The 22,101-nt window shown below is 46.1% G+C and overlaps 1 protein-coding gene across 1 annotated transcript in view; it reads right to left on the bottom strand.

The window, feature by feature from the left end:
• Positions 1 to 22,101, bottom strand: part of LOC136627707 (solute carrier organic anion transporter family member 4C1-like) — a 93,361-nt gene that overhangs the window by 32,870 nt on the left and 38,390 nt on the right. Inside the window, exon 2 of the mRNA XM_066603027.1 lies at positions 5,857 to 6,120. Coding sequence (XP_066459124.1) covers positions 5,857 to 6,120 — 264 coding nt within the window. The remainder of the gene's footprint in view (positions 1 to 5,856; positions 6,121 to 22,101) is intronic.

The raw sequence follows: 22,101 nt of genomic DNA on the forward strand, positions 1-22,101 counted from the left end.
ATAAATCTATGGATAGTTATAGGATAACTATGGAAAGTGCAGCCCAATGTACACAAGCGGAAAATTGCTCGCGATTTTCCGCTCGCATCTAAAAATCGTGGCATGCCGCAATTTGCTGCAACTCCAACTACCAAGTAGTATCATGTGAGCCGCCGGGAGCTGTAATCATTGTCTCAGCTGTTCTCAGCTGTCAGCCCCGCCGGCAGAACAAAACAAAAGTAATCAGGGGGCAGTGGGAGCACTGCCCCCTGATTACTTTTGTTTTGTTCTGCCGGCGGGGCTGACAGCTGAGAACAGCTGAGACAATGCAATCAGCTGTCATCAGCGGTTTTTCCGGCAGAACACAGCGTGCGGTCCTGCTTATCAGCTGTTCTGCCGAACGATGGTTTTCAGGCAGAACTGAAATTCATTGTTCGGCTGAACAGTGAAAGATGGACACCTTTACATACAACGATTATAGCTGCAAAGATGGCTTTTGAGTGAATTTTGAGCAATAATCATTGTGTCTAAATGGGCCTTCAGGCCGGATTCACACAAACGTATATGTGCAGTGTTGTGTGCATACAAACTTTGTAAAAAAAATACACATTGTGCTCTATTTTCCTGCGCTTTTGCATACAAGAATAGCACATACTGAACTAATTAACTTAATTGCGTATTTCAATGAAGAGATGTATGGTAGCGTGTTTTAATGCGCGCAAAATGCACCTGGTTTTCATGTGAAAAAAGTACAGTGGAACACATACAGGCATGCACAAATATGCAATGCCTACTGTGCAAATACACGGCAGGCAAATGTGCATGTAAATGCACTAACACCCGTTTGACCCCGGCCACTGGCGTAACTTTAGGGGATATGCTTGCACACAGGCCGAGGAGTCTTAGGGGGGCCCATAAAGCCTCTCTTCTCCAGATAGAGAGCCCAGCACTATGAATAAAGCATTATAGTTGGGGGCCCTGTTACAGGTTTTGCATTGGGGCCCAGGAACTTCAAGTTATGCCTCTGCGCTAAGCGGATAAGAGAAGTTGGGGGGCCTCAAGATAAACTTTTGCACCAGGGCCCATGAGCCTTTAGCTATGCCCCGGCCTAAGGCTTTTCTTTACCTAGGGAAAAGTTTCAGATTGTGGCAATAGCCCTTAATTTAAATACTCTGGCAAAGGAAGAGCAGCTCATTGTGTCTCCACTGAAACCCAGCACACATGTTCTGTTAGTTATTTCCCCAACCTCTTTAACTTGACAATGCCACTACTGTGTCAGAAACAATGCAGCTGGCTTCTGGTTAAACCTACATAATTCTGGAAAATTACATTTCACTAACACAGGGCCTTTTTTATTTTATAAAAAAGAACCCATCAGCTCCTCTAACATCAGTTTTAGCAAATATTTGTATCCCTATGAAGTAACAATTCTGGGGAATCTCTTCTTAGAGCTCTGTGTTTGACCATTCCTCTCTTAGGCTTCTCAGTAATATTTGAATAAATTGACAACTGGGTGTTCTTAGGTGGGGTCTAAACACTTTTACATTGTCCATTCAGAGTTAACAGTATTAAACTGCACTCTTTGTAAAAAAAAAAAGTGTGATTAAATGAACAGTCTTGTCACCTGAAGCCCTAAAAGTGGTTCCACCCTTGGCCTATAAAAAGCCTTTCAGAGGCTACTTGTGTGTAGTGACCTCTTTTTCCGCTTGTGTAGAGCTTGATGACAACTAGACATGTCTCTATGATGCAATTGAAAAGATTTACCAGAGCTTGAGAGGGGGCATATTATTAGAATGCAAAAAACTGGATGGGACTATTAGGGGGTGTTGGGACCAGTGGATGTGTGAGGGCACGCACACAAGGTGACCGGGCTCAGGATGCCCTTGACAGACAACTAGGAGAAAGGATTGTCTTATTGTCCGACAAGCACGAACAGCTCCAACTGTTTCATTGTCCACCATCCAGAGACAGATACTTGGAAGGAGGGGGGTATGATGCACAAATGCCCCCTCCTATGAGTGTCTTCCACAGGATACAAAACTATGTTCCAGAGTATATAGTAATAAACAGGATACTTTAATAAGGCAACGCGTTTCGGTGCAATGTAAAGCACCTTTCTCAAGTCATACAGACAAACAAATATACAATACATAAATATATACATGATAGAGAATGAGAACACACCCTTCACATGTTTGTCAGTGCCGTGTTCCCGGCGTCTCGAAGGGTGGGTGTTTACTAGTGACGTCAAAAACGTCATGCAGCATGGAGGCGGTGCTTTATGACGTATACAATGTGTCCGTATAGTATGATCGTATGTTGGGGCTGCCGTGAGGTAAAAATAACTCATGTTTAGATCGCTCTAGGTGGTAAATAAAGGTTTCTTCATTACCTTGTATATACTGAACGCCGAGAGGTGCAGGCACCATCCGACCGCCGGGCAGGGGGGGGGTGGGGGAGTTTCGTGACGTCCTCTGCGTCATTACATCACTTAATCATACTCTAATATAATTATAAGGCTTAATGTCATCCAAGAGGCGTGTGTCACATGATCATGTGACACAATGACGCTAAGCGCGTCACGAACCCCCGCCCATTTCCCTCGGCACTCTTGACAGAGTATGATTAGGTGGGGGGCCTTTGCATATGACAGTTGGTCACCCCTGGTAGTGTCATGAGGGACAATTGCAGCTCAGCAATATGTTCAGGACATCCTACAGCCAGATATGTTGCTTCACATGGCAGAATTTCCAAGAGGGATTTTCCAGCAGGATAATGCTTGGCAGAACACAGCAAGGATATCACAGATATGCCTCCATAACATTGCCACACTTCGGTGGCCTGCCTGGTCAGCAGATTTATCACCAAAAGAACATATATGGGACCAACTGGGGTGCCTACTTCAACAGCCTATGATATTGCACGATCTAGAGGCTCAGTTACAGTAAATGTAGACCAATATACTGCAGGATACCACATGGAACCTGTATGCCTTCATGACCGCCCGTATTACATCTTGCATCCAAGCTTGTGGTGGCCCAACAGTGTACTAGAGCCTCCATGCCCACCCGTATCACATCTTGTATCCAAGCTAGAGGCGGTACAACAGAGTATTAGAGCCTCCCTTCAAGATAAACTTTTGCACCGTGGCCCATGAGTCTTTAGCTATGCCCCGGCCTAAGGCTCTCCTTTACCTAGGGAAAAGTTTCAGATTGTGACAATAGCCCTTAATTTAAATACCCTGGCAAAGGAAGAGCAGCTCATTGTGTCTCAACTGAAACCCAGCACACATGTTCAGTTATTTCCCCAACCTCTTTAACTTGACAATGCCACTACTGTGTCACAAACAATGCAGCTGGCTTCTGGTTAAACCTACATAATTCTGGAAAATTACATTTCACTAACACAGAGCCTCTTTTATTTTATGAAAAAGAACCTATCAGCTCCTCTAACATCAGTTTTAGCAAATATTTGTATCCCTATGAAGTAACAATTCTGGGGAATCTCTTCTTAGAGCTCTGTGTTAGGCCATTGCTCTCTTACGCTTCTCAGAAATATTTGAATAAATTGACAACCGGGTGTTCTTAGTTGGGGTTTAAACACTTTTACATTGTCCATTCAGAGTTAACAGTATCAAACTGCACTCTTTGTAAAAAAAAAAAAAACGTGATTAAATGAACGGTCTTATCACCTGAAGCCCTAAAAGTGGTTCCACCCTTGGCCTATAAAAAGCCTTTTAGAGGCTACTTGTGTGTAGTGACCTCTTTTTCCGCTTGTGTAGAGCTTGTTGACAACTAGACGCCTCTATGATGCAATTGAAAAGATTTACCAGAGCTTGAGAGGGGGCATATTATTAGAATGCAAAAACTGGATGGGACTATTAGGGAGTGTTGGGACCAGTGGATGTGTGAGGGCACGCACACAAGGTGACCGGGCCCAGGATGCCCTTGACAGACAACCAGGAGAGAGGATTGCCTTATTGTCCGACAAGCACGAACAGCTCCAACTGTTTCATTGTCCACCATCCAGAGACAGATGGCACCTTCGTTACAGGCCCCCGGAGTCTTTTGGAACTATTTCCTGTTGCTTGGCTGAAGAACATTTATTGTCATAGTGTCCATTATGTATACTGCCTTTCACACCCACCCATTATTACCTCCGTTTGCAGTGAGTGTTGTCAATAGTGAAACTGGACTGCTACTACGTGGAAAGGGGTTGTCTTCAGCAATGAATCCAGGTTTAGTTTGGGCACGGAAGATAGTCGTGTTTGTGTCTGGAGTCTTAGGGGTGCACACCTCAATCTTGCCTTTGCTGTGGAGCAGCCCCCAATGCTAGTATGATAGTCTGGGGGGCCTTCGCATATGACAGTTGGTCACCCCTGGTAGTGTCATGAGGGCCAATTGCAGCTCAGCAATATGTTCAGGACATCCTACAGCCAGATATGTTGCTTCACATGGAAGAATTTCCAAGAGGGATTTTTCAGCAGGACAATGCTTGGCAGAACACAGCAAGGGTATCACAGCATGCCTCCATAACATTGCCACACTTTCGTGGCCTGCCTGATCAGCAGATTTATCACTAAAAGAACACTTAAGGGACCATTTGGGATGCCAACTTCAACAGCCTATGATTTTGCATGATCTAGAGGCTCAGTTACAGTAAATGTGGACCAATATACTGCAGGATACCATATGGAACCTGTATGCCTTCATGACCGCCCGTATTACATCTTGCATCCAAGCTAGTGGTGGCCCAACAGCGTACTAGAGCCTCCATGCCCACCGGTATCACATCTTGTATCTAAGATAGAGGCGGTAAACAGGGTACTAGAGCCTCCCTTCAAGGGGTCAGTTTTCCCACACTAAATCATCCTTTTGCTCTGATAATCACTTTCTTATATCAGTGTTACACTCATATATAAAGTTTCATTCGATTCTGACAGCTCTTTCTAGGTGCTTGATTTTTTTTTGACAGTGAGTTTATGTAGGGACACACACTAGTTCAAATGAGAATTGTAAGCCCCGGTTGTCAATTTATTTATAAATTTCTAGCAGCAATAACAGAGGAACGGCACAATACAGAGTTCTAAGAAAAAATGCTACAAAATTGTTATTTTCTGGGCAATATAATATTTACTAAAACATGTCAAGAGATGAGACGGGTCTTCGTTTAGCTAGACCCTGCCTGACTAAAAGTATTGAATGCCTCCAGAAAAATATTGTTGAACATTACTTCATGCTGGCATATGGAGTTCTTCTCTTTGCTCTCTTTGAGTCACATAAATGGTACTGATGTACGGCAATATTACTTAAATGGGTCCCTGAGTGCTGATCTCATGAACTGCTGCCTGGTCCTGGAAATCAGTGTGCAATTTTTATGGTCCAAGAAGTATTTATTCACAAAACTCACATTTACAAAAAAGGTTTACAATCATTTTTCAAACACTAGAGATCAAAAAGAAATCGGAGAGGACTGGAGTAAGCCTCTAATGGGAATAGCAAAGCAGTGTTGTAGTATTGAGCCTGTGAAAGTGGAAGTACAATAATGAATATAAAACAATATAATAAAAACTTCAAATTACCTTTATAGAAGAAGAGAGCAAGGGAAATAAAGTAAGAACAGAAGTAACGATAGAAGAAAATGAAGAAAGTAATCTCTTAGGTTTTTTGTTTATGGGCTGCGTCTGGTATTTTAGCTGAGCTGCCTCAACTTTAATAATTCGGAACTACAATATCCGACACAGCCCATGGACAAGAGTGGGGTTTCTGGGACAATAAACTTTCTTTGAACTTAAGACAATGACTTTAAGAATTACATAATTATCCACTGTCAACATTGTCAAGTTTTACTTTATTTTTTTGTCTTCCCTGAACTTACCATTATATCTGTTTCCATACTGATACCTTCCAGTGGTAAAATGAGGCACAGAAAAAACGATTGCTCCTATGCCAATCATCAGAGAAGAAAAGGCAAGCCATCTTGGTTTGTGCCCTCTTTGACCATAAAATGACACAAAAAGTGACAATAGACAGAATGAAATGTCGTAGCTGGCTGAAACCAAGCCAGTAAGGGAGCTGTTTAAATCATAACGCTTCTCAATAGTTGAAATGACCACATTCACCAAACCGTTTACAGCAGTACCTGAAAAATAAAAGCAGAAATACATATTAACAGCTCTAAAGGAATACATGGAAATACTTCATGTTACCAAATCAACTGTTCATTAAGTTTACTAATAGTTTTAAAGCAGTCCCTGAGAAATACAAAACGAGAGGTTTACTATTAATAAACCAAAATTTGACGCTTATGGTTTCATGAAACTTTATCTAAAGATCGAGATCTAGTCATTTACGGTGTCCATTCACTTTTTTAGTTCACAAATAAAATGGTATAAAACTACTGAAGACCTATCTTATGGATAGGTCATCGATAGCTGGTTGGTGGAGGTACGCCACTCGAGATTCCTGCTGATTAGCTGATTGAAGTGATAGCGGCTCTTGGATGAGCACCCTGTCCACTTCAGGCCATACCAGGCACAGTGCCATACATTGTATAGCAGCTGTGCCTGGTATAGCAGTTCAATCACATTCACTTGAATGGGATCAAGCTGCTCTCAGGCCAGATGACTTATGTCACTGACCTGAGAGGAGGCTATGGCACTTACCCAAGCCTCATGGCTTCTTCGATCAGTTGAACAGTGGGGATCCCGGGCAGCGGACCTTGCCAACCAACTATTAATGACCTATCCTGACAATAAGTAATCAATAAGTAGTCCTGGAAAATCATTTTAATTGCCAAAAAATGTCTCAATCTAAAGAACAATTCCAATCAAAATCTTTTGTCCCTACATTCGCACATATATACTACCAAGGGTCCAAGAAGCTGGGATCTTGTTTTCCCTCTAGAAATCCCTTATACTGAAGAGCTGCTGTAGCTTTTCTTGAGTCTGCAGACCTAACATAGAAGGAAGAAGATGGTCACTGGTGTTTTCTGACTCTCTATAGCCACAATGTCAGTTATGAAAAATACTTCCTTTTATCTATACTAGTTGTCCAAACACCATGACAGCCTAATTAGTTCTCCATAGTGAGGATAGCACAGAAGAATGTTTTATCACTCGGTTTCCTGGATTCCTGTAAGTATGACTTGGTTGAGATGCCAACCTCAAGCTATTTTGTTTCTGAGAATTTATTTGTTTTTTTTTTACAACCAGCCTGCTTACAAAATACTCATCGTCTTCCTACACTGGCGAGCCTACGAAGCAAGAGGTTTTGCATTAGTGATGTGAGACTGGAAATTCAGAGTCAAAAATAGTCAAACATAGGATAAGTACATGGATGGAGCTCCAATTTCACTAAGATTTCAAAGATCTACAGTCTGCTAGAGAAATTGCCATCGTAATTTCTCCATATGCACTATACTAAGGCTGCATTCAGATGGCCGAGTGTGAGTTATGACTGAGATTCTTAGGTACAACTATCATCAGACAACACACGGACGCAAGTCTGAGTGGCAGGGACAGTGCAGCACTGCACGTCCTACTTTCATCCATCCATTGGGTCAGGATAGGACATGCTGAGATTTTATTTACACTGACTATTAACCCATGAAAAAAAAGCTCATCTGAATAGCCCGATTCATTTCAATGAGTCTGATTTCTATCAAAGTTTATTCATTAACAAACTTAGACAGAACTTGGATGAAAAAAATACTCACATGAGTGAATGCGCCCTGCCCTTGGAGTTGAACAGCAAAAATACTGGAATTGCCGGATTTGGCACATGCCAGAGCTAAATGGTGCCAAACGAATTCCACTGACTATAATGGGGCCTATCCGGTTTCTGGCATGCCGACCGGAATTTTAACAAACTAAATAGGGCAGAATGCTGCACTGTTTCCTCTTGGATTATCTTCTGGCTCTGCACCAGAGGTTTAGAATGTAACCTCCGACACAGGTGTATATGGGCCCTAGTATAAGTCGATTTATGCACTGATCTAACATTTGAAGATACTTGGGGACCCCATACACAGTAGACCTTAGTTTTCTAAAACTGCCGATAATGGTAGGTCCAAACGACTCTGATGTGTATCGGGGAGGCTCAGCTTTTTCCCAACGGATGATATAAGGGGAAAGAAGGATTTCAATCCTTTTGTTCTCTAGGAGATAAAAAGGCACCAAAGTTGTCCAGCATTGGTGGGAAAAACAGATTTCAGATAAACATTAATTCACCGGACAGTTGTTGAATATGTTTGGATAGCTTTAGTCAGGATTTTATCATAGCTACAACAATCAGCTGAGGAAGGATAATATCTTTCCGCAGTAGGCGTCATGCACACAGCTGGTCCAGATTTCGCCTGCGGAATCTCACACGGAATCCAGCCCTGACCATGGCGGGTGACACTGCGTACCTGTGTGTGCAGGTGGCATCCGCGCAGACCTCTCTTCTTCTGGCTTCTCTGTACTGCGGATGGTTTGCACAGCTCACCGTCAAATATGTGCAGTACAGATTTTTTTTTAAACTCCCGCTTTTCATGCAGAATCCTCGGCCCATCTGCAATGTCAATTGTGAACGGGCCGCAGGTCAGACAGCTTCCATTGACTTCAATGAAAGCAATCTGTGCGACAACCGCAAGAAAATAGAACATGCTGCGATTTTTTATCTGCAATTGGTTTTCGCTCGTGTACATGAAGAATCTCTTTTGCATTGTATGCTGTGGAGGGTTATTGCTGCAGAATGGCGGGCACCCGCTCCGGATTTCACAGCAAAAATCTGCCCATGTGCATTGGGACTTGATTAAATATGAGAACGGCAGTATTTGTCATATAAATGTAACATCCTGGCTGTAGGGAAACTGTAAATTTGACTATTTGCATAAAGGTAGTTTTACATAGAGAGCTTTTTGTAAAAAAAAGACAATACAGTTTTTCATGCAGTTTTTGAGCCGAAGCCAGATGTGGATCCAGCTGAAAGCAGTAGAAGCCATTCTTTTGTATTTCCCATTCCTTTTGAATCAACTTCTGGCTTTGACTCAAAAAACTCCATGAAAATGTCATTTTTTATTTTCCAAAAAAGCTGCATGTGACACCAGCTTAAGACAAGTGTCTAAAAATGAGAGTCCTGCCGTCTGATTTTGCCTCTACATTTAAAACGTCTGCACAGCTGTCACCACCAAAACAATATTACCTAATTAACAAATCAACACCAGAGTTTAGTCCTAAAATGTGAATGATCTTGATTTCAGCCAATTAGATATTCTCCACATGCTAGAAAATGATGGCAAATTGAATGGGAAGGGAATAAAAGACTGCTGAAAGCATGCACGAATTAAAGGGTGAATGACTGGAGGGATGGATGAATGGAGGTGTGAATATGTATAGTACTGTACATTCATCCATAATTGTATCAAACGAAATTCATCATTATTGCTGTCTCTGAGCCTGAAAATCTGAATAAAAGCTTCATCTCTGAAAAAAAAAACCCTGTTGGCAGATGTAACATTTTACCTGGCAGTGGTTAAAGTGGGTACATTCTACATTTAATTGCCATATGTCATATAGGGTCACAACAATCATAAACTGTACTTTACTGGTGTTTGAATGACATCATTTTTTTTGGATTTGCTATAAATATGTGCTGTAAGTTTTCATATGTTTTAGTATGAATTTTGTTTGTTTTTTTCTTCATTATTTTTCTACAGTAATCCCCCAGTTCACCTACTTCGGCTGCAATTGTGAAGTGAATGTCTACATGTTAGCATTCAGCACTCTTTTGCCTTTCCCTGGGATATTGACTTACAACCCTTGAGAAATGAACCATGGCAACACTGTTCCGAAGACAATAATACAGAAGATGCTGTAACCTCAGAACACACAATAGTTAGAAAAAAAAACAGCTAGACTGCTTATTACAGTGAAGCCACATAGCAGTCACTTACAGAGGAGAACTGAAGCCACTTATACTAAGGAATTGCATTTTAGGTCCCCTCCATAAATGTCATAGTATTGTCTTACGTAGATGCACTGTGCAAAGCTGTCATGTCATTTTCTGTATGTGTGTTGCACAGCTGCAGCGTCTGAAGGGTTAATGTTCTTAAAATCATTGCCTGTCAGCCCTGTCTGCTGAATGTATCTATTCTATTGCGTCATGTGGTATAAGTGAAGGTATACATGTGAGTGCCAGAGAGCAGGGAGAGAGTTCCATCTGATCTACCTGCGTGTGCTAACACAGAGCCGCATGGAAGCACCTTTAGCTTCCATGTAGGTGAAGATGAAGGAGAAGAGAGACTTCCCATAGTGTTTGGAGAGTGGATGTATTAGGAGTAAGTCCCAGCAAGAGAGAGGGAGAGCAACCCCAGTTTCTAAACCAGGTACCCATTCAGACCACAGGCGTTTTCCTGTGTAGCCGTCCGTCAGTCAGGATCACCGCACAGAGGTACTTTATTGCCTGGGCCTTTTTTCTGAATAAGTGTTTCCTACCAGAGTGTATGCGGAGTGATCCCTACCCTCTTTCCTTCTCCAGAATGCTCCCAATCTAGGACCGGTGACATATAGATAACTTGGACTATAGGGCCGTTTTGATCCTGTGTATCCTCCCTACCTCTGAGATATAGCCTGTAACTACTGAAAGTTAATTGTGCCTGTAATTACCTGTTATGCAAATTTACTTCAATTAAAAGTTATACCGGACCCTAACCATTCCTAGGGACCCGAGGTACTAGACACAAGTCTCTGTGTTATTTACTCCACCACATAGAATAACGGTGTGTTGGAACGGTGGCGTCACGAGTGATATGTACTAAGACCTCCCTCGTCTCCTTTGTTGGCACTCCCTGCCAAAGGAGTGTCGAAGCCTGGCTTGCAATTTACACTGGCCTTGGTTGCGTGTCATCCCTCCTGGACCAGAGCATGGTAAGTGCCACCGTGATGCGTCAGCACTTAACCCTCCCAGCTCTTCACGTTAGCCAGGTGCCCAGGGTCACCCCTCTGGGGTGTTGCAGCATGAATGGCAATTTGCTTAGAAAGGGCTCCCAACCTTGTAAAGAAAACTGAACGTTCTACATATGTGTTAAAGTAACACAATCAGATTTTCCTACCCTCCAAATGCCCTTACTCTGACACTAAGGGTCTTTTTTCATGGAGCAATTAGTCGTTGGAAAGAATGAGCAAACGCTGACCAAATCGTTTGCTTTTAAAATATGTCAATTTACATGCGCAGATAATCATTTACATTTTTTTCTCATTTTTTTCATCATAGCTTGTTCAGTCCATCGTTGGTCTGTTAGACGCGTCTGGGAATGGTTGTGAACACAGAATGGCTGTCAAGCGACAATCAATGATTTTTATTGCAGATTCTAAATTCGCAGCATGCTTATTTATGTTGTGGATGGTGACTGCAATTATCAACTCGAGAAATACAAGGAAGCAATTTTGCAGCAAAATCTACACTATTTGGGTTCGGATTTGGCTCTGCAGAAAGCCCACAGCATTTACTTAATGTGTGAAGGCACCCTAACAGCTCCCTGACCCCCTGCATGCTCTCATTTACATCACCGCAGTGATGATGTGACATACTGATATTCAATTATTATACAGGGGAACAGCTAGCATAGAAAAATGCGAAAGGCAAATTAATCTTATTTTATTATTTTGACCCTCTTTAGGGAATGGCTACATGTATTATTCACTAGAAAACTCTGCAACAAAATTCTTGTCCAACACATCCCTTTTGGTGTGGATTTTGATGCGGATCCACAGCAGATTTTAGTCCCTTAATTCATATAGATCTGCATCAAAATCTGCATCGAATGGATATGGGTGTGTTTTTGCTACAGCCCGCAACGATTGCACCACATATGAAGGCACCCTAAAAAAAAGTCCATTTTGGTACTGCTTTTACTGCCCATTCGCTTATGTATCTATTGCTCACAGCACAGGAATCATACCTATAGTTGGACCTGTGAATCAAAAATTCAGTACTTGCACAACGGAAACCAGCCTATCAACAATGTATGCCAAGAATAGGAGAACCCAACCAGAGTGATCTAAAGTTGTTTATATTAGGAAGCAAGTACAAATAAGCAGACAGTAACCAAGATTCTAATGCCTTAAGGATAATTGAGAAGGGCATATAACGTAAATATTTTCCCAGAGCAAAAGGAAATATAAATGTTCGTACTGGTAAAACATAGCAGAGCTGACTTAGAGACTTGGTCACTAACTTTTAGGCCGCCTGCAGACGGCCGGGTCAGATCCCGCTGCGAGACTTCTCACAGCGGGACACGACCCACGCCCCTGCAGGGACTATTGTGGCTCTTACCAGCTCTGTGATGTGCGGCTGACGGCCAGCCGGCGCATGCGCAGAGTAGAGTCAGCCAGGCACTACTGGCATTTCTGTGTGGGCCTCTGTGAGACCCGCACAGAAATTGAACATGCCGCGATTTGTTTTCCGCGTGTGTTTTCATGCGGACAAATCACGGCCATCTGCATAGGATTGCCTTTTGCAATGCAATCCTATGCAGGCGGGCACGGGCAGAAATTCTGTAGAATTTCCACCCCTATGCAGGGGGCCTTAGCCGGATATGCTAAGTTTATGGACTGAAAATAGGAGACTCATTGAGTCCAGGGATATAAGTGTTATGCTTATCATCCCCATCCTTTCCTCGGTGTGAGCGCTGGAAGCCGCTGCTGCAATGCATTAAGTGGCACTGCTAAGTAGTCCGTCCATGATAAAATTAGAATAGGCAAACTGCTTAGCACGCCACTCAATGCACTGAGCTGTGGGTTACAGCAGTGACACAAGGGAAACGACGGGGAAAGTATGAATAACTCTTGCATCCGCAGACTCAGCGGGTCATCCACTTTCAGCCGATAATCTTAGCTTATAGGACTAAAAGTAGGTGACAGATATACTTTAGGGCCCTTTAACACAGCCCAGTGATTGGGCATGACCATCAATCCAAACATTCCTTCGCCTGATGCTTGGCCCACTCAAAAGCTGGAACAATCAGCCAAAGGACAAGTGAATGATCGTTGACTTTCAACAAGAATAAAAATGCTTATTGATTGTCTATACATCTACCTATGGAGATAAACGATAATAGTTATCATTGTAAATTCCCATCGCTGTTTGTCAATCAGCACTCATTATATGAAGCAGATAATTTGACCAGTCTAAAAGCACTCTAAGGCTGGATTCACACGAACGTATATCGGCTCGGTTTTTACGCCAAGCCGATATACGTCGTCCTCATCTGCAGGGGGGGGGGGGGGTGAAAGAGCCAGAAGCAGGAACTGAGCTCCCGCCCCCTCTCTGCCTCCTCTTCATCCCTCTGCCCAAAAAATTGGTGTACCAACAGTACAAATGTACTTCAGAAAAATTGCCCATACCCAACCAAGAGGGCGGGTGAATCCCATTAATCGCTTTGGTTAATGTGGCTTAATTTGTAACTAGGCCTGTAGGCAGCCCAGTTCAAATAAAAATTGGTTCAGGTGCAAGTTTCAACGCTTTATTGAATTGAGAATTGAAACGTATAAACATTGTTTACAAAAGTTATATGACTGAGCCTTGTGGGCCTCAGAAAAATTGCCCGTTCGGAGTGATTATGTGAGGTTTCAGGAGGAGGAGCAGGAGGAGGAGGATGAATATAATACACAGATTGATGAAGCTAAAAGGTCCCCGTTTTTGATGGTGATAGAGAACGATGCTTCCATCCGTGGGTCCAGCCTATGTATTGTTTAGGGTGCAGCCTATGTATCGCTGCTGTCCGCTGGTGGAGAAGAGAACTCTGGGGAAATCCAGGCTTTGTTCATCTTGATGAGTGTAAGCCTGTCGGCACTGTCGGTTGACAGGTGGGTACGCTTATCCGTGATGATTCCCCCAGCCGCACTAAACACCCTCTCTGACAAGACGCTAGCCGCAGGACAAGCAAGCACCTCCAGGGCATACAGCGCGAGTTCAGGCCACGTGTCCAGCTTCGACACCCAGTAGTTGTAGGGGGCAGAGGCAGACGGAGGACGGTCGTGCGATCGGCTACGTACTCCCTCACCATCCTTTTACAGTGCTCCCGCCGACTCAGCCTTGACTGGGGAGCGGTGACACAGTCTTGCTGGGGAGCCATAAAGCTGTCAAAGGCCTTGGACAGTGTTCCCCTGCCTGTGCTGTACATGCTGCCTGATCTCCGCGCCTCCCCTGCTACCTGGCCCTCGGAACTGCGCCTTCTGCCACTAGCGCTGTCGGATGGGAATTTTACCATCAGTTTGTCCGCCAGGGTCCTGTGGTATAGCATCACTCTCGAACCCCTTTCCTCTTCGGGTATGAGAGTGGAAAGGTTCTCCTTATACCGTGGGTCGAGCAGTGTGTACACCCAGTAATCCGTAGTGGCCAGAATGCGTGTAATGCGAGGGTCACGAGAAAGGCATCCTAACATAAAGTCAGCCATGTGTGCCAGGGTACCTGTACGCAACACATGGCTGTCCTCACTAGGAAGATCACTTTCAGGATCCTCCTCCTCCTCCGGACATACACGCTGAAAGGGTGACAGGCAAGCAGCATGGGTACCCTCAGCAGTGGGCCAAGCTGTCTCTTCCCCCTCCTCCTCATCCTCCTCCCCCTCCTCCTCCTCAACGCGCTGAGATATAGACATGAGGGTGCTCTGACTATCGAGCGACACTGTCTTCCCCCGCCTCCGTTTCCGAGCGCAAAGCGTCTGCCTTTATGCTTTGCAGGGAACTTCTCAAGAGGCATAGCAGAGGAATGGTGACGCTAATGATTGCAGCATCGCCGCTCACCATATGGGTAGACTCCTCAAAGTTTCCAAGGACCTGGCAGATGTCTGCCAACCAGGCCCACTCTTCTGTAAAGAATTGCGGAGGCTGACTCCCACTATGCCGCCCATGTTGGAGTTGGTATTCCACTATAGCTCTACGCTGCTCATAGAGCCTGGCCAACATGTGGAGCGTAGAGTTCCACCGTGTGGGCACGTCGCACAGCAGTCGGTGCACTGGCAGATTAAACCGATGTTGCAGGATGCGCAGGGTGGCAGTGTCCGTCTTGGACTTGCGGAAATGTGTGCTGAGCCGGCGCACCTTTCCGAGCAGGTCTGACAAGCGTGGATAGCTTTTCAGAAAGCGCTGAACCACCAAATTAAAGACGTGGGCCAGGCATGGCATGTGCGTGAGGCTGCCGAGCTGCAGAGCCGCCACAAGGTTACGGCCATTGTCACACACGACCATGCCCAGTTGGAGGCTCAGCGGCGAAAGCCAGCGGTCGGTCTGCTCTGTCAGACCCTGCAGCAGTTCGTGGGCCGTGTGCCTCTTCTCTCCTAAGCTGAGTAGTTTCAGCACGGCCTGCTGACACTTGGCCACCGCTGTGCTGCCACGCCGTGCGACACCGACTGCTGGCGACGTGCTGCTGCTGACACATCTTGATTGCGAGACAGAGGTTGCGTAGGAGGAGGAGGAGGGTGGTTTAGTGGAGGAAGCATACACCGCCGCAGATACCAGCACCGAGCTGGGGCCCGCAATTCTGGGGGTGGGTAGGACGTGAGCGGTCCCAGGCTCTGACTCGGTCCCAGCCTCCACTAAATTCACCCAATGTGCCGTCAGGGAGATATAGTGGCCCTGCCCGCCTGTGCTTGTCCACGTGTCCGTTGTTAAGTGGACCTTGCCAGTAACCGCGTTGGTGAGGGCGCGTACAATGTTGCGGGAGATGTGGTCGCGCAGGGCTGGGACGGCACATCGGGAAAAGTAGTGGCAACTGGGAACCAAGTAGCGCAGGGCCGCTGCCGCAATCATGTTTTTGAAAGCCTCAGTTTCCACAAGCCTATATGGCAGCATCTCCAGGCTGATCAATTTGGCTATGTGCACGTTTAACGCTTGAGCGTGCGGGTGCGTGGCTGCGTACTTGTGCTTGCGCTCAAACACTTGCGCTAGCGACGGCTGGACGGTGCGATGAGAGACATTGGTGCATGGGACCGAGGACAGCGGAGGTGAGGGTGTGGGTGCAGGCCAGGAGACGGTCGTGCCTGTGTCCTGAGAGGGGGGTTGGATCTCAGTGGCAGGTTGGGGCACAGGGGGAGAGGCAGTGGTGCAAACCGGAGGCGGTGAACGGTCTTCGTCCCACATTGTGGGGTGCTTGGCCATCATATGCCTGCGCATGCTGGTGGTGCTGAGGCTGGTGGTGGTGGCTCCACGGCTAATCTTGGCGCGACAAATCTTGTACACCACAGTTCGTCGGTCGTCTGCACTCTCAGTGAAAAACTGCCAGACCTTTGAGCACCTCGGCCTCTGCAGGGTGGCATGGCGCGAGGGGGCGCTTTGGGAAACAGTTGCTGGATTATTCGGTCTGACCCTGCCTCTATCCCTGGCCACCGCACTGCCTCTTCCAACCTGCCCTGCTGCTGCACTTGCCTCCCCCTCTGAAGACCTGTCCTCAGTAGGCTTAGCAAACCAGGTGGGGTCAGTCACCTCATCGTCCTGCTGCTCTACCTCCGAATCCTCTGTGCGCTTCTCCCTCGGACTTACTGCAATTACTACTACCTGAGTGATAGACAACTGTGTCTCATCGTCGTCCTCCTCCTCACCCACTGAAAGCTCTTGAGACAGTTGCCGGAAGTCCCCAGCCTCATCCCCCAGACCCCGGGAACTTTCCAAAGGTTGGGCATCAGTCACGACAAACTCCTCCAGTGGGAGAGGAACCATTGCTGCCCATTCTGGGCAGGGGCCCGAGAACAGTTCCTGGGAGTCTGCCTGCTCCTCAGAATGTGTCATTGTAATGGAGTGAGGAGGCTGGGAGGAAGGAGGAGCAGCAGCCAGAGGATTCAGAGTTGCAGCAGTGGATGGCGTAGAACTCTGGGTGGTCGATAGATTGCTGGATGCACTTTCTGCCATCCACGACAGGACCTGCTCAAACTGCTCATTTTCTAATAAAGGTCTACCTCGTGGACCCATTAATTGTGAGATTAATCTGGGGACGCCAGAAACGTGCCTCTCTCCTAATCCCGCAGCAGTCGGCTGCGATACACCTGGTCCAGGAGCTCGGCCTGCGCCCACACCCTGACTTGGGCCTCCGCATCCTCGCCCGCGTCCACGTCCTCTAGGCCTACCCCTACCCCTCAGCATGGTGTATTACCAGTAGTGCAGAAACAGAACGCTGTAATTAAATGTGCCGCTTATTGGCCTGTGGTTGGAGGCTGACTTCGCATATGGAACGCACAGCAGAGCCAGGAAAGAATTTTGCGCAAGCCTGTAGTGAGACGTAGGTGCGTATGACTGAGCTAGTGGAATTCACAGTGCAGAAGCAGTCAAGTGTCCAAAGGCCACTAGTAGGCCTTAAGTATTTTGCTTCTATTTTTTTAAAGGCTGAGCTGAGACAGCAGACAGATACTGTAGGCAGCGTATATATGTATACTGTTTCCCTCTGGACGGGATGACGGCGGTGATGTAACGGGCAACGCAGAGCCAGGAAAGAATTTTGCGCAAGCCTGCTGTAACACTTAGCAGCGTAATAATTAGGACTACTACCCCCAGCAGAGACGCAGTACACTCAAGACGATCACAGGCAGCCCAAAGATAGTATTTTTCCCAAATGTGTTTGAAAAAGCCCACTGCCTATATAGACAGTATATCTCTTTTCCTGCCCCACCAGTACTGGCCCTATACTATGTACAAGGACTGCAGACTGTTTCCCTCTGGACGGGATGACGGCGGTGATGTAACGGGCAACGCAGAGCCAAGAAAGAATTTTGCGCAAGCCTGCTGTAACACTTAGCTGCGTAATAATTAGGACTGCTACCCCCAGCAGAGATGCAGTACACTCAAGACGATCACAGGCAGCCCAAAGATAGTATTTTTCCCAAATTTGTTTGAAAAAGCCCACTGCCTATATAGACAGTATATCTCTTTCCCTGCCTCACCAGTACTGGCCCTATACTATGTACAAGGACTGCAGACTGAGGACGCAATGCTTTGCACGCCCGATATACAAAAAAAAAAAATGTGCAACACTGCTCACAGCAGCCTTAACAGTACTGCACACGGTCAGATGTGGCCCTAAGAAGGACCGTTGGGGTTCTTCAAGCCTAAAATAACTCCTAACGCTCTCCCTATAGCAGCAGCAGCATCAGCAGCACTGTCCCTGATCTCTGTCAGAATGCATCTGTGGCGAGCCGCGGGCGGGGCAGATTTAAATACTCGGGTGACACCTGATCTCCCCAGCCACTCACTGCAGGGGGTGGTATAGGGCTGGAACGTCACAGGAGGAAGTTGTAATGCCTTCCCTGTCTTTCTATTGGCCAGAAAAGCGCTCTAATGTCTCAGAGATGAAAGTGAAAGTAACTCGAACATCGCGTGGTACTCGTCTCGAGTAACGAGCATCTCGAACACGCTAATACTCGAACGAGCATCAAGCTCGGACGACTACGTTCGCTCATCTCTAGTACTAACATAACAAGACAGATAAGAATATAAATAAGTGCAAGGTATTGGTTAGTATTTAGGCCAGAGTCTTTAAGCTCACAAGCCCACTTTAAGGGTCCTTGTTGTTTTGTGAGACCCTACACTACTCGTAACAAGATAGCTTGTTAGAAAAGGGAACCCTGCCTACAAGCGGGGCGATCATCCCCCGCTGGAACCTAAGGGCCACCTGTCTCAACCTCGATACGTGTAGGCAGGAACATCAACATAGGATATAATTCACACCAGATATCTGCACACCAACTTACAGACATTGAACCAGACATTGTTCATACCAGGTATTTGCACACCAACTAACAGACTACATGTGAGAAAGATAGGGCAAGTCCTATCTTTTCTCGCCCGTACTAATAATAGGTGAGAATACCGCTAGTGAAAACTAAACCATTGAAATAAGTCCCATTATGCAGCTGTGATAATCACGGCTGCATAACGGGATTAAATCATGCTCATCTGAAGAAGCCTTGAAGGAGAGATATTACTCTAGAATCATTTTAAAGGATACAGACACAAAAGTGCAATAGCTCCATAATATAGGACCATATAGACTCTGTGTGCCACCATACAGGCTCTACGGACACCGTTTTTTTAACTGGAACAGGCTTGGTGGGAGTTATAGGATTTCCTACAACAAACTATTACTGCAGTTAAAATCACTAATAACTTCCAGGATCAGCTTCATTTCTACAAATTCATTTTACTTATGCAGTATGGAAGGTTCAGTTTGAAGAGGATGCCAGAGCTTAAAGGGGTTCTCCCACTTCTAGCCATTTTCAGACAGCTCCGTACAATATACAGTGGCCCAGGTTGGTACTGCAGTCCTATTGAAGTGAATGGGACTGCAGTACCAACCCGAGCCACTGGACAATGTATGGAGCTTTCTGAAAACAAGTTAAAGTGGGAGAACTCCTTTAATGGAAACAATATATCCTGGTATAAACAGTGAAACTACTGTAGTGCATTAAATACAGTGAACATTAATGATGATAACATAATGATAACCTCTGTCCCAATAATGAATTTTTAATTCATATGGTGTCTCTCCCTGTGTACAAACTGGTAAAAGCAGTATTACTTGAAATGTTTTGATCCTTACATTTAGTATACAAAGCAATATACAATTATTTCTATGCAAGTTGCATCCTGTTTGAGGCAAGTTTCAAAGTAACTCCTAGATCTGCTAGTGACTTGTTAGTTTGTCCTTAGTATACATGTGCAACCTTTTTAAAATGCATCTGAAAGATTAAGTCAAAGAGTTAATGCCACGGGCACAGCATTTCATCAGAATTGCAAATTGCAATTGCATGCTGCTCTTATCTATTTACTGAACTAGTCATGTATGCCATATAATGTGTGAGCAAATCTGTTGAAAACTACAGTGTAGGGAGATCTAAGAGGACTCACATCAAAACCAGTCCACTAGTAATGGATTGAACAATATACTATAGTTGAGGTCATCCTTGTCCCATAGCTGGTGAACTAAAGAACTCTAAAAGTGACAACTTCTCTGGGTTCCAATCTGTGGTACCCCAACAGGTCATCACTAGAGATGAGCGAACACCAAAATGTTCGGGTGTTCGTTATTCGTAACGAACTTCCCGTGATGCTCGAGGGTTCGTTTCGAACAACGAACCCCATTGAAGTCAATGGGCGACCAGAACATTTTTGTATTTCGCCGATGCTCGCTAAGGTTTTCATGTGTGAAAATCTGGGCAATTCAGGAAAGTGATGGGAATGACACAGTGACGGATAGGGCAGGCGAGGGGCTACATGTTGGGCTGCATCCTAAGTTCACAGGTCCCACTATTAAGCCACAATAGCGGCAAGAGTGGGCCCCCCCCCCCTCCCAACAACTTTTACTTCTGAAAAGCGCTCATTAGCATGGCATACCTTTGCTAAGCACCACACTACCTCCAACAAAGCACAATCACTGCCTGCATGACACTCCACTGCCACTTCTCCTGAGTTACATGCTGCCCAACCGCACCCCCTCCCCCCCACAGCGCACACCAAAGTGTCCCTGCGCAGCCTTCAGCTGCCCTCATGCCACACCACGCTCATGTCTATTTAGAATTGCGTCTGCCATGACGAGGGACCGCAGGCATACACTGCAGAGGTTGGCACGGCTAGGCAGCGACCCTCTTTAAAAGTGGCGGAGCGATAGCCCACAATGCTGTACAGAAGCAATGAGAAATAGAATCCTGTGCCACCGCCATCAGGAGCTGCACACGTGGGCATAGCAATGGGGAACCTATGTGCCACACACTATTCATTCTGTCAAGGTGTCTGCATGCCCCAGTCAGACCGGGCTTTTTAATTCATAGACACAGGCAGGTACAACTCCCTATTGTGAAGTCCCTGTCGACCCACAGCATGGGTGGCTCCCTGGAACCCACCGGCGGTACACAAAAATATCCCATTGCATTGCCCAACACAGCTGAGGTAGTAATGTCGTGCGTAATACAGGTGGGCTTCGGCCCACACTGCATGCCCCAGTCAGACGGGTTCTTTAGAAGTGTACAGATGTATTAAAAACTCAGTGTGCACCTACAGCATGGGTGGCTCCCTGGAACCCACCGGCGGTACACAAAAATATCCCATTGCATTGCCCAACACAGCTGAGGTAGTAATGTCGTGCGTAATACAGGTGGGCTTCGGCCCACACTGCATGCCCCAGTCAGACTGGGATTCTTTACAAGTGGACACATGTAGGTTTAACTCCCTGTGGACCCACTGCCTGGGTGGGTGCCAGGAAGCCACCGGCGGTACATAGAAATATCCCATTGCATTGCCCAACACAGCTGAGGTAGTAATGTCGTGCGTAATACAGGTGGGCTTCGGCCCACACTGCATGCCCCAGTCAGACTGGGATTCTTTACAAGTGGACACATGTAGGTTTAACTCCCTGTGGACCCACTGCCTGGGTGGGTGCCAGGAAGCCACCGGCGGTACATAGAAATATCCCATTGCATTGCCCAACACAGCTGAGGTAGTAATGTCGTGCGTAATACAGGTGGGCTTCGGCCCACACTGCATGCCCCAGTCAGACTGGGATTCTTTACAAGTGGACACATGTAGGTTTAACTCCCTGTGGACCCACTGCCTGGGTGGGTGCCAGGAAGCCACCGGCGGTACATAGAAATATCCCATTGCATTGCCCAACACAGCTGAGGTAGTAATGTCGTGCGTAATACAGGTGGGCTTCGGCCCACACTGCATGCCCCAGTCAGACGGGTTCTTTAGAAGTGTACAGATGTATTAAAAACTCAGTGTGCACCTACAGCATGGGTGGCTCCCTGGAACCCACCGGCGGTACACAAAAATATCCCATTGCATTGCCCAACACAGCTGAGGTAGTAATGTCGTGCGTAATACAGGTGGGCTTCGGCCCACACTGCATGCCCCAGTCAGACTGGGATTCTTTACAAGTGGACACATGTAGGTTTAACTCCCTGTGGACCCACTGCCTGGGTGGGTGCCAGGAAGCCACCGGCGGTACATAGAAATATCCCATTGCATTGCCCAACACAGCTGAGGTAGTAATGTCGTGCGTAATACAGGTGGGCTTCGGCCCACACTGCATGCCCCAGTCAGACTGGGATTCTTTACAAGTGGACACATGTAGGTTTAACTCCCTGTGGACCCACTGC

This window comes from Eleutherodactylus coqui, chromosome 5 (genome assembly GCF_035609145.1).
Source record: "Eleutherodactylus coqui strain aEleCoq1 chromosome 5, aEleCoq1.hap1, whole genome shotgun sequence".
Taxonomy (NCBI): Eukaryota; Metazoa; Chordata; class Amphibia; order Anura; family Eleutherodactylidae; genus Eleutherodactylus; species Eleutherodactylus coqui.